Here is a 13,456-nt window from a genome sequence, read left to right as displayed (position 1 = left end):
ATTGTTTCACTGTTTTTACTTATTGGATTTATATACTGACTTGTATGTTTTATTATGCATACCTTTTATAGTGTTTTACTACCATTTTGTTTGCTTGTATGGCTTCATAAGATACTTATTCTCTTTGGGGGGTTTTCACACAATAAACAGGTTTCTGATATTCATTGTTTACATAAACAATATTGTAAAACTTTTAACTCCAATAGAAAGTTATTATAAACATAAATTTCATTGTGGGAAATTAACAGTAGCTTTTAGATTTGTTAATAGCATTAATCAGAACTTCGCTCTAGCCTCAACTGTTAAAGATAAGTGCCGGCTATATAACAGCTGACGTACCACTTGTGGAGTGGGATCAAATGCTTAACCTTGAGGCCCCATTATTCATGTATATTTGTCCTTTTGCTCAAAGGGGTAAATATAATTATGTAATGCAAATGAGATTTTTCTTTTTTACATGATTATTTATTTTTTAAGGTTTATCCCGTGGAGTTGCTTTTATACGGTTTGACAAACGATCAGAAGCAGAAGAGGCTATTGCAAGCTTTAATGGTCATAAACCTCCAGGCTCATCTGAACCGATCACAGTAAAGTTTGCTGCTAATCCAAACCAGAATAAAAATATGGCACTTCTTTCTCAGCTTTGTCATTCTCCTGCACGGAGGTTTGGAGGTCCTGTTCACCACCAGGCTCAAAGATTCAGGTAGTGTATTAGCGACTTTTTTCTGCGGTAAATCGTTCTATTTTAGACAGATTTAGCATCACTTTTACTTGCAATAAGCATGGTTAATAACACAGGTATGCAAAATTTGTATTTTGTTAATTGGTAAAAGTTAATTACACAGGTATGCAAAATTTGGGTTTAAGAAAATTGTTTCAAATCCAATGACTCATTCTCATTATGCCCTGATTTCTAAAAAAAAACAAATAAAAAAAACTTGAACACTTCTATTTTATCCATCACGTATGGATTTTGCACAAAACTTAATCTTTATTGTAGCCAGAAACGCACATAGTATTGTACAAATGTATTTAACATTCCGTCTGCAACTTTATTGGAAATTCATTTTTGCCCCTTTTCCTTTTCTTCTCAAAGCTTCTCTTGATACCTTTTCTCTTATAGAGGGCCTGGTGATCTGCTCTGTGAATAAAGCGATAGTCCCCCATCATGTTTACGTTTAATCTACCTTGGTATCGTCGTTCCACCTCTTTGATATCCTGATGAGATCTTTCTCCTTGCTCCTCCTGATTAGCACCAAGATTTTCAGGAAAGTAGTCTAAATGGCAGTGTAAAAAATGGGACTTCAAATTCATCAGACAACAAAACTCTAAACGTTTCAGCATGTTCTCCACAATGAACTTACATTTTGGATCTTTGTTGTCACCTAGAAATTTCTTCAAGACTTCTGTACCCCATTCACGACCAAGGAAGTACTTATGCTTCTTTGGTTGTGTATGACCCTTTAATATTTCAAGTACATGTCTGCTGATCCGATTAGCAAACATGGGGAGCTAACAGCTCCACCCACCTCTGTTAACTAGTTAGATCGCCCTGTCAAATAACAGCGTGATCTAACACATGCTGGCCGGGATCCGGCCATTACCTGCTGCCATCTGTGGCTCTCTTTGAATAACAAAGAGAAGATTCAGGGCACCACTATATTATGAGATCACCATAAGCCCACCAAATTTGAACAAAGAAAAAGAAATGGGCTGGACAAGAGATCACCAAAAATATAAATACAAATAGTTTTTAGAAAAAAAACAGCTGTTTTTTTTCAATAAACTATTTGTACTTAGATTTTTGGCTATTCCTTGTACAGCCCATTTCTTGTTCTTTGTTCATGCATTTTGCGGCCCTGTGATGCGATCATGGAGTGCTGGTGGATTGTCATGGGGGTCAGTTGAAGCACCGCTCTCTAGTGGAGAAGCGATTGGATAGTGCAAGCTTCAAGTTCCCTAAAGGGACTAATAAAATCAATATACAAGGTAAAAATAAGTTTTTAAAAATACGAAGCAAAAAAAAACAACCTAAAAGTTCAAATCACCCTCCTTTTGCCCCGTTGAAAACTAAAAAATCACTTATTTGGCATTGCCGCATTCTGTCAAAATTGTAAAATCCAGTAATCTAATCTGTAAAGGGTGACAAAAAAATAAAACGCCAGAATTAGTTGTTTAATTGCTGCAACATTGCATTAAAATATAATAACAGGCAATCAGTATATCACATGTTCCCAAAAATGATCTAAATAAAATTGCCAGCTCAAGACACAAAAAATAAGCTATCACTGAGCCCCAGATAGCAAAAAATGAGAACGATAAAGGTCTCTGAAAATGGCAACTAAAGCACAATTCTTTTTTTTTTTTTTTGTTCTTACCAGTTAAATAAAAGAAAATTTAATACATGTTCGGTATCTATGAACTTTAAGTGACCTGTGGAATCTTACTGCCAGGTCAGTTTTACAATACAGCGAGTATGGTAAAAAAAAAAAACAACCCATAAATGTGGAATTGCACTTTTTATTTTGGAATTTTTTCCCCGTTTTCCAGTACATTATATGGTAAAATTTAATGGTGTTATTCAAAAGTACAAGTCGTCCGTCAAAAACAAGCTATTATATGGTAATATGGACGGAATAATTAAAAAGGTTATGGCTCTTGGAAGAAAGGGAGGAGAACAAAATTGGAAAGGACCCTGAGCCCTTTTATCTACAGCTTTTTAAGTTTGTTTTGAACACAGTCCTTCATGAGTTTCCAAATATCTGGACCCACAAAAATGTTTTTCGCTAAGGACCGTCCTGAAACGCTTTACTTAAGGTAGTACTTAGGTAAATAAGTCTCTTTCAGTAGAGCTTTCACAAACTGCTTCATCAGTCCAAGCTTAATGTGGAGTGGTGGCAAAACTTTAGTGGGATCATCTAAAGTTTCCATAACTATGTTCTTGAGTCCAAGTTGCAAATGTGTTCTCATTGGCCAACGTTTTTGGGTGCAGTATCCTAGCTGTTCCATTCACACAAAAAGCATGGGTACTTATATCTTACTGCCATAAGTGAACTGGCAGCTTTCTCTGAACAACTTTGGACTCCCCTGAAGATTGTATATCATGAAATGCTTCGGGAGTTTGTGTTTCATTCGCCTTGTATGAGGTTCTCTTCTGGCTAATACTGGGATCTAACAAGCTGGTTGACAGCCTCCTATAGAGCCTGAACCTCTCTATCTTGCCCTATATGACCGCTTTTGGATCTGGTAAGACCGTTCCCTTTTGTTTGGGGATTTAATATATGTGGTGCCCAGTTCCAGGTGGCGCTCTTAATTCTCTACTCCAGGTATCCCTGTACCTCCCCCCCAGGTTGCCTAGGGGGCCTATGTATGTGTACTATAGGGGACTCTGGCATTCACCCCAGCTCGACTTATGTTGGTGATTTTGATTTGGTCTGTTTATGTACCCTATTCCAGCATTGGCATCATTAAACTTGTTGACCAAGCTCCCACGTTTTTATTCTCACGTTTTTATTACAGTGAACACTGTTTTCACTTTTTACCATTCTCTCAATTAAAAGTTATGTTTTAGGTTTCTTTAATCTATGATGCTCTGTATATGATCCAGCTATCTGCTATTGTACTTATATCCTCCTTGCTTTTTAAGTAGGAAAGATTAAACTTTCTGATCACCACGTTGACACGATCCTTGTAGTTATGTTTCTTGAGAATAAAGTCTAAACTTCATAGTTTTCAAGTGCACAGGACGCCCTAATGGCACTGAAGCATACTTGCTGCCATTGTGCAGAAGCACAGCTTTCAGACTTTTGGATGAATGAATGGAGTCTCCAAAAGCTCACATTGCACTCCAGGTTAAATTTTTCCATCAGCCCAGGAACATTACTGTAATACACTAGGGCATCGTCTCGAGAAAAGTATGAAAGTTATTCATTTTCTCTGCTTCTATCTCATGAAAAATAGGTATCAAGAACTAGCAGGTACTTAAAGAGGTGGTTCACTCTGCAGTAGTGACCACATCTCTGTAAAACTGATAGGGGAGGTTTTTTTTCAATATACTTGTTTTGCCAATTAAGCCTCTGAGCGGCGCTATTTCGGTCCTTTCATCCCCATCGTATGACCACCCCCCAAGGATTTGTTGATGTCACGTCAACTTCCAGTTGACGTGACATCACTGCGGCTAGCCACATTCTTCCTGAGTGACTGGGCTATAGGCGACGTTTCACCGCTCATCATAGCCCAGCGTCACAACCCAGCATGGCTCCTGCTTGCGGCGCTTTGCAGTGAACGAGACTGTACGTTCAATGCTGGGTTGTGAAGGGACAGGTATTCTTAGACCTTGAGGCACAGGGCGAATCACTGATAGGAGGTCTGGGTATATTATTTCTGTCTTAATTTGAAGGTTGAATGCCTCCTTGTTGCATGTACAAAAGTGTAGTGGTCATCAGTATGATTTTGCTGTTCTGTCCTGATCCTAGCACGCCAAATCAAAAGCTGTCTTTCTTCCCTTCTTCCCTGTAGACCACTGATGTAGTTCTTCTACACGAACAGAACACCCTACAAGTGGAGCCCACGACGTACTTCGTGGTTTCTTCACTAAAAAACAACCGTAAATGTAGCAAATGTGGTATGCTGACTTACGACACCCCCTTGTTGCCATTTCGATCATATTATTAGAAACAGAAGCTTAATCCTTCACAAACACTGAAAAGAATCGTGGTAAGCGCACCACCACACTCTTTATGTACTCTAGTCTAGTCTTAAAGAGAAAAGAAAAAAAAAAATCTGCCTTTGCACCGCATAGCAAAGCATGGTTCAAGAAAAAGTCTATGGAGTCAGTATTTTTGAATAAATTGTACGTGATGAAGTTTTATCAATATTTTTAGTCAGATCACCTCTTGTCAAACAATTTTACCTATGCAGACCTGTGTAATTACTAGTGCAGCAACCAAAAGTCATTTATATTTAAATTTATTTTTGGTGTTTAACATATGCTTTAAATGTTTCAACGTGGGACAAACTAATATACAATTAAATAATATAATCATTTTTTTCTATGACCCTTGAACCTGTGATTGGTCACTTTTATATACTGAAATAAAGTTGAAGGTCTCCTATGGAGTAATTAAAAAAAAAAAAAAAAAAAAGAACTAAGGCTGGTTTCACACATCTGTGTTATGGTCCGAGCACAATCCGCAATCCATAGATTTTTCATGGGTCTCCTGACCGGACCTTGACAGCCTAATTTTTGCCTTAGGTTAAGTTTGTGACACACAGATGTATGATTGCAGCACAGGATAAAGTTCTAAAGTGGCAACCAGGAGGGCCTTCAGCATGCTAGCCCATCTGCAATTTACGGTTTGAAGTTCAGGACATAGGCACTTAAATGTCTAAATATATCAGTGCTCAGAGATAGTGTATCACAAAAGTGAGTACACCCCTCAAATTTTTTTTATAAATTTTATATCTTTTTATTGAGCAACACTGAAAATATAACACTTTGATATGATGTAATCTAGCCAGTGTACAGCTTGCATAACTGTAAATTTGGTGTGCCCTTTAATGCAACACACCGCCATTAATGTCAAAGCCACTGGCAACAAAACTGAGTACACTCCTTAGTGAAAGTGGTCCTATTGTGCCCAAAGTGTCAATATTTTGTGTGGCCACCATTATTTTCAAGCACTTAATCGACTTGCTTGGCCAGTCCAGCAGTTTCTTTATCAAGTCAGTGGTCGTCTTGGAGGTGTGCTTGGGGTCGTTATCATATTACAATACTGCCTTGCAGCCCAATTTCCAAAGGGGGAGGGCATCATGCTTTGCTTCAGCATGTCACATAAGATGCTGGCATTCATGGTTCCCTCAATGAACTGCATTTCCCCACAGCCGGCAGCTCTTATGCAGCCCCAATTCATGACACTCTCACCACCATGCTTGACTGTAGCCAAGACACATTTCTCACCTAGTTGCCGCCACGCATTTACTTGGCACCATGTAAACCAAATATACGTTTTTCTAGGTTTCATCAGACCACAGAACCATGGATCCAGTAATCGATGTCCTTAGTTTGCTTGTCTTCAGCAAACTTTTTCTGGGCTTTGTTGTACATCATCTTTAGAAGAGTTTCCTTTTGGGATGACAGCCCTGGAAACCAATTTGATGCCTTGTGCGGCCTATGGTCTGAGCACTGACAGGTTGACTACCCACCCCTTTAACCTCTGCAGCAATGCTGGCATCACTCGTACATCTATTTTGAAAAGACAACATCTGACTATATGACGCTGAGGATGTGAACTCAACTTCCTTGGTCGACCATGACGAGGCCTGTTCTAAGTGGAACCTGTCTTGTTAAACCACTGTATGGTCTTGGCCACCATGCTGCTTCTCTGTTTCAGGGTGGTGGCAATCTTCTTAGCGCCTAGGCCATCTTTATGTAGAGTAACAATTCTTTTTCTTTTTTTCAGATCCTCAGAGAATTCTTTGCCATGAGGTGCTATGTTGAACTTCCAGTGACCAGTATGAGAGTGTGTGACAAATTTAACACACCTACTTCCCATTCACACCTGAGACCTTGTAACACTGAGTCACATGACACCGGGGAGGGAAAATGCTAATTGAGCAAATTTTGGCCTTTTTCACTTAGGGTTGTACGCACTTATGTTCCCTGCGGTTTTGACATTAATGGCTATGTTATTTAGAGGGCACACCACATTTACAATTATGTAAGCTGTACACTAACTACTTTACGTTGTATCATATCTTCAGTGTTATACCATGAAAAGATTTAATAAAGTATTTACAATAATGTGAGGGGTGTACTCACTTTTGTGATATACTGTAGGACCGATTTGTTGCTGTAACTCAGCTATTGTGTGTTTCTAAAGGAGCTATCGACATTAATTTCTCACCACCTGTTGGTAACAGCCAATCCAATCCACACCGGCAAAGAAATGAAACCATAGCTCTCCATAACTGTAGTGATGCAGAATGCGATATGGCATCGGGAATAAGTATCGAACATGCTTACTGACATTTATTGAATTCTTTGTACAAAAGTCTTTGTTGGTAATAAGCGCTTCAAGATGCCCTCTTCTATGAAGAAACTATATTTATCCATTCCACCTTTTTTCAATGATAGAAGTTTGTAAGTGTTGTATGGTGATAAACAGCCCCACACCATGATATTCCCACCTCCAAACTTCACTGTTGGTCTGTTGTTTTTGGGATGAGATGCAGTGTCTTTTGGCCTCCAAATACAGTGTGTATTGTGGGATTCAAACAATTCATTTTTGGTCTCATCTGATCAGACTATTCTCCCAGTTTTTCACAGGCTTGTCTATATGTTGTTGAAAAAACTTTAAAGCACTTGAACATTCTTTTTCAGCAGCATTGTTGTCTTGATGGTGAACGTGCATACTGGCCATTGAGGTAGAGGGCATTACTTATTGTTTGAAACAATTGTACCTGCTGATTCCAGGTTTTTCTGTAGCTCTCAACAGGTGATACCTGGCTCTTTCACAACTCTTCTGATTCTTTACACTTCTGTGTGAAATCTTGCAGAGAGCGCTTTTTGTAGACCGTTTTATGGTGAAATTATGTTTCCAGTTCCGGATTATGACCCCAGCAGTGCTCATGGGGACATTAAATTCTTCAGTAACCAATGCCATCAGTTTATTTTGCAACAATAAGGTTGCAAAGGTCTTGAGATGTGTAAAACCAGTGACCTATCATGAGATATTTAATGTATGGCACCTTGGTGACTAGACTCCTTTTTCTGGCCATCAGTTGAACCAGCTGATATTATTTTTTACAAAGTTGCAACATTGCTTACTAATTGCTGATAGATTTCTGCTGTTGTCATAAATTTTCCATGGCTTTTTGCACCTCTCTCCCAATGTGTTCAATACTTTTTCCCTGTCTCATCTCTCATTATAACACACACAACTTAATTTATAGACTTTTATGGTTTGATTTCTTTTGCCTTTGTGAATTGGATGGGTTGTCACCGACAGCAGGTGAGAATTTAATGTCAATAACACCTTTAGAAATTGTTTCTTTGAAAATGGTGGTGTTCAATACTTTTTTCAGTGTATGTATGTATATGTATATGTATATATGTGTGTGTGTGTAGAATTTCTTTTTCCGTTAATACAAACCTTAATTTATAAACTGTATTTTGTATTTACTTGTGTAATTTTTGTCTCATACATATACATACATATATATATATATATATATATATATATATATATATATATATAATTAGTATGAGATAAAAATTACGCAAGTAAATACAAAATGCAGTTTATAAATGTAGGTTTGTATTAACGGAAAAAGAAATTCTAACCTGCAGGGCCCTGTGAAAAAAGGATTGCCCCTAAACCGAATAACTGGTTGGACCACCCTTAGCAGTGGTAACTGGTAGTGTTGAGTGAGTAGTTAACTATTCATACTTGCTATGCTGTTAGTGAGTACTGTCCGCTACTCACATATTCGTTATGAGTAGCTGGCGCAGTGTAAGTCAATTGGAAATACTCACTAAGTAGCGAATAACCCGAAAGCCGTACTATTCGCTATTCGCAGAAAAAGTATGGCCTTCGGGTTACTTGGCGAGTATTTCCCATTGACTTACATTGCGCTTGCTAATCGTAACAAATATGCGAGTAGCAGACAGTACTCGCTAACAGCATTACAAGTACGAATAGTTAACTGCTCGCTCAACACTAAGTGGCAATGAGTCTTTTACAACGGTTATGAGGAATTTGGCTCTCATATTTGCAGATTTGTTCTAATTCAGGCAAATTGAGGGGTTTCAGAGCATGAACTGCCTTTTTAAGATCATGCCACAGCATCTCAATCAGATTAAGGTCAGGAATTTGACTAGGCCACTCCAAAGTCTTAATTTCGTTTTTGGACTTGCTAGTATGTTTTGAATCATTGTTTTTCTGCATAAACCAAGTGCACTTCAGCTTGAGGTCACGAATAGATGGCCGGACATTCTCCTTAAGAGGATTTTTGGTAGACTGCAGAATAAATGGTTCCATTAACCAAACCAATCTTCCAGGTCCTGCAGCAGCAAAACAGCCCCAGACAATCATACTACCACCACCATATTTTACTTTTGGTGTGATGTTCCTTTTCTGAAATGCTTTTATTTCTATGCTAGGTGTATTGGGAAATTCACTTTTTCCAAATATCCCATCAGTTCACAGAGTATTCTCCCAAAAGTCTTGATGATCATCAAGATATTTTCTGTCAAAACTGAGACTGGCCTTTTGTTTTTTGACTCTGTCATGCAGACCATTTTTGCCCAGTCTTTCTTATGGTGAAGTTATGAAAACAGACCTTAACTGAAACAATTGAGGCCTGCACTTATTTGGATGTCGTTGTGTGATTTTTTTTGCAACTTTTTATGAGTTGTCGCTGTGCTCCTGAGGTAATTTTGATTGGCCTACCACTCCTGGGACAGTTCACCACTGTTCCATGTTTTCAGCATTTGTGGATAATTAATTTCACTGTGGTTCGCTAGAGTCCCAAAGCTTTACACATTGCTTTATAACCTTTTCAAGACTAATAGATCTCAATTACATTCTCATTTGTTCCTGAATTTCTTAGGATCGCGGCATGATGTCTAGCTTTTAAAGATTATTTTATGCTACTTCAGTTTGTCAGGCAGGTCATATTTAAGTTATTTCAGGTTATTTCAGGTGTGGCAGTAACAAAGTCTGGGTGTGGCTAGGGAAATGTAGCTCTTCTTCCCAAAGATGTTATAAACCACAGTTAATTTTAATTTTGTTTTAAAGGAGGGTGCAGGGCAATTGCTTTTTGACCCAGGGCCCTATAGGTCTGGATTTCTTTTACCCTTAATAATAAAGACCTTCATTTATAAACTGCATTTTATGTTATCTTATATTATATTAACCTTATGTAAGGCCTAAGCCACATGGCGAGAAAATCGATGCGAGTGGAGTGCGATAAAACATCGCATTCCCCTCGGACCAATTCTAGCCTGTGTGTCAGCACACATGAGTGATTATTTTCTCAGCCCTAATAGGACCGAGAAAACAATCGCAGCATGCTGCAACTGTAATGCGAGACTTTCTCTCACACCTATTGAAGTGAATGGGGCGAGCGAAAAATCGCACTGCACTTGCAGTACACCGGTGTACTGCCAGTGCAGTGCGAGAATGGCAATAGCCGACTACGGAGGAGAGAGGGAGAGAAATCCCTCCCTCCCCTCCTCAGTGCCAGCCCGCCCCCCGCAGCTGAGGTCTGCTTACATGATCGGACCTCAGATGAGGCACACTCGTATGACACTCGGCTCCTGCTGTGCTGCCAGCGCGAGCCGAGTCTCATGCGAGCATCGCAGTAGTGCCCCGTGTGGCCCCGGCCTAATAGTTATGGCTGAATGTTTATGCACCATTTGAAGTTGTTCCAGAAAGTGAAGTATTTGTACAAGAAAATTATTGCAATTGCATATGTTTTGTTATACATCTGTTTATTTCCTTTGTGTGTATTGTAAAAACCGAGGAAAAAAAAAGGCAAATTGGACATAATTGCAAACAAAACCCCAAAAAGGACAGGACAAAATTGTTGGCAACATCAGCTTAATATTTGGTTGCACACTTGGTGGAATAAATAACTGCAATTAAGTACTACCTGTAACCATCTACAAGTTTCTTGCATGTCTCAACTGGAATTTTGTCACAAAACAGGAAAGAACGCGCAGCTCCTAAAAATATAATTATCAGGTGGTACTGAAATGCTAAGTAAAGAATTCAGAACGTAAAACAGCACTTGGCATATAAGAATAGCACTCGCTCCAGGCAGTAATAAAAAAAATACCCAAATTTTATTAGTAAAGCAAATTAAAAAAACCCACATAAAGACAAACATATGTATATTCACACTGACACTGATGCACCTTGAGCCTGTAAGACAGCTTGAATTTCTTTGAAACTTGTCTGGGGACTGCTAATCCACCATTCATGCTATCCTGCGTTGCAATGTTTCATCAATTTTTCTTTGCTGTCCACATTCAGGAATATTGGCTACAATGCTATGGGTTGTAAACTTCTTGACTCTGTTGCGCTTCATGGACTAAGGGGTGCTTCACACACAGCGAGATCGCTGCTGAGATCGCTGCTGAGTCACGGTTTTTGTGACGCAGCAGTGACCTCCATTAGCGATCTCGCTGTGTGTGACACTGAGCAGCGATCTGGCCCCTGCTGTGAGATCGCTGCTCGTTACACACAGCCCTGGTTCGTTTTTTTATTGTTGCTCTCCCGCTGATAAGCACACATCGCTGTGTGTGACAGCGAGAGAGCAACAATCCTGAATGTGCAGGGAGCAGGAGCCGGCATCTGGCAGCTGCGGTAAGCTGTAACCAAGGTAAACATCGGGTAATCAAGGTGGTTACCCGATATTTACCTTCGTTACCAGCCTCCGCCGCTCTCACGCTGCTATCGCCGGCTCCTGCTCTCTGCACATGTGGCTGCAGTACACATCGGGTAATTAACCCGATGTGTACTGCAGCTAGGAGAGCAGGGAGCCAGCGCTAAGCAGTGTGCGCGGCTCCCTGCACTTGTAGCTGCAGTACACATCGGGTAATTAACCCGATGTGTACTGTAGCTAGGAGAGCAGGGAACCAGTGCTAAGCAGTGTGTGCGGCTCCCTGCTCTCTGCACATGTTGCAGCACAGCGACGCGCGTGGTAATGATCGCTGCTTCGGCTGCTGTGTTTGACAGCTAAGCAGCGATCATAACAGCGACTTACAAGGTCGCTGTTACGTCACAGAAAATAGTGACGTAACAGCGACGTCGTTGTCGCTATCGCTTAGTGTGACCCCAGCCTAAGACAGATCAAAATCTCTGAAGATGGATTTGAGATTGTTGATATTTTTCAACAATTTTGGTTCTTGTCCTTAGACAGTTCTCTTCTCCTCTCTGTTCTTCATCCTTAGTGTGGCACACACAGAAACAGAAGGCAAAGATTGAGTCAAGTTCTCCTATTATCTCTTCAGGTGTGATTTCACATTGCTCACACTTATTTGCCACAGGGAGTTTGAACGAGCATCACATGCTTGAAGCACAGTTTACCCACAAGTTTGGAAAGGTTCCAGGAGCTTTGTCCTGCCCATTTTTCTAATTTTCCGTGAAATAACCAATTTGGTGTTTTTTTGTTTTTTTTGTTTTGTTTTTTGTGTACTTTAAATACAAACCAAAGGAATTATTTATAACAAAACTTGTAATTGGAATAATTTTCTGGGAGTAATAATTCATTTTCGTGTGTGTGTGTGTGTATATATACACCACTTACAAAAAATTAGGAATATTTGGCTTCCTGGTAAAATATATGGGAAACATACAGTTCACACTACAGTAATGCAGAAGCATGCGATAGTGATTTCCTCCTCTTAAACTATTTATTGAAACAAAAATAGTGGTGGGTATACCCCCATAAAATGTCAGTCTCCTTAACTGGTCATGGGGCCTTGAGCATAAATTACATCTTGACAATCTCCTGCTGCTAACAAGTAGAGTTTGCTGGTGCATGGCATCCCACTCTTCAAGACGTTTTGCCCTCAGGTCATTGAGTTTCTGGGGTACAGAATTACGGGCCTTTATACGGCGACTCAGCTGGCACCCTAGGGTTTGTATGGTAATCAGGTGTGGAGAAAGTGCAATTGAGGTACCCCAGTCTTTAGCAGCCATTCCCTAATGATATGACCTCGATGAACTGGAGCATTGTCATCCATGGAGATAAATTAGGCCTGTGTTGTTAATGCAAAGGCACAATGGATGGATTAGTGAGGTTATTCAAGTAGTAGGGGCTTGTCATGGTATTATTCACAAAGTCTGTATTGAGTAGACACATCTGAACACACTAACACCACCACCAAATTCTCGTTTGACAACTGTAGCTGATGCATAGCGCTTTCCTTGACATTTCCAACATAGTTTGCAGCTATCCTTTCTTCTCGGCGTGAATCAACTTTCATCAATGAACAGTACGGAGGCCCACTGGTCCCTCGTCCAGCATAATGACGCCTGTGCCTGGTGGTGTGCTCAGCTCCCTTGCAGGTCATCTAGCAAACAGACTGATGTAAACCGTTTCGAATGGTCTGACATGTCACTTGGGTGCCTCACCTCCCTTAAATGTGCTTGTAGCTGTGTGGGATTTAGCATCTAGTTCCAACGGGCATTGTTCACATTGAATGCGTCATCAGTGTAGGATGTGGCCAAAGAACGTCCACTTCTGACTTTGTGACTCTTCCAGTCTCTTTGTGTCTCTGTTGCAATCTTCTGATGACACTCTTAACACTCAGCTCAGTAGCCACTTCTGTCTGATAACACCCTGCTTGAAGCCTCGATTGACAAGGTGTTAAGGTGAACTCTTAACCAGAGATCACTAGTTGCCTACTGCCTAGCCGAATTGATATGGGCCAAGTGCATGCATA

At 40.0% G+C, this 13,456-nt stretch overlaps 1 protein-coding gene across 1 annotated transcript in view; it reads left to right on the top strand.

Moving 5' to 3' along the window:
* Positions 1-13,456, top strand: part of ELAVL1 (ELAV like RNA binding protein 1) — a 215,259-nt gene that overhangs the window by 165,252 nt on the left and 36,551 nt on the right. Inside the window, exon 4 of the mRNA XM_075352622.1 lies at positions 478-703. Coding sequence (XP_075208737.1) covers positions 478-703 — 226 coding nt within the window. The remainder of the gene's footprint in view (positions 1-477; positions 704-13,456) is intronic.

This window comes from Anomaloglossus baeobatrachus, chromosome 1 (assembly GCF_048569485.1).
Source record: "Anomaloglossus baeobatrachus isolate aAnoBae1 chromosome 1, aAnoBae1.hap1, whole genome shotgun sequence".
NCBI classification, from domain to species: domain Eukaryota; kingdom Metazoa; phylum Chordata; class Amphibia; order Anura; family Aromobatidae; genus Anomaloglossus; species Anomaloglossus baeobatrachus.
The sequence above is the reverse complement of the archived record's forward strand: the minus strand, read 5'-3'. Positions and strand labels throughout refer to the sequence as shown.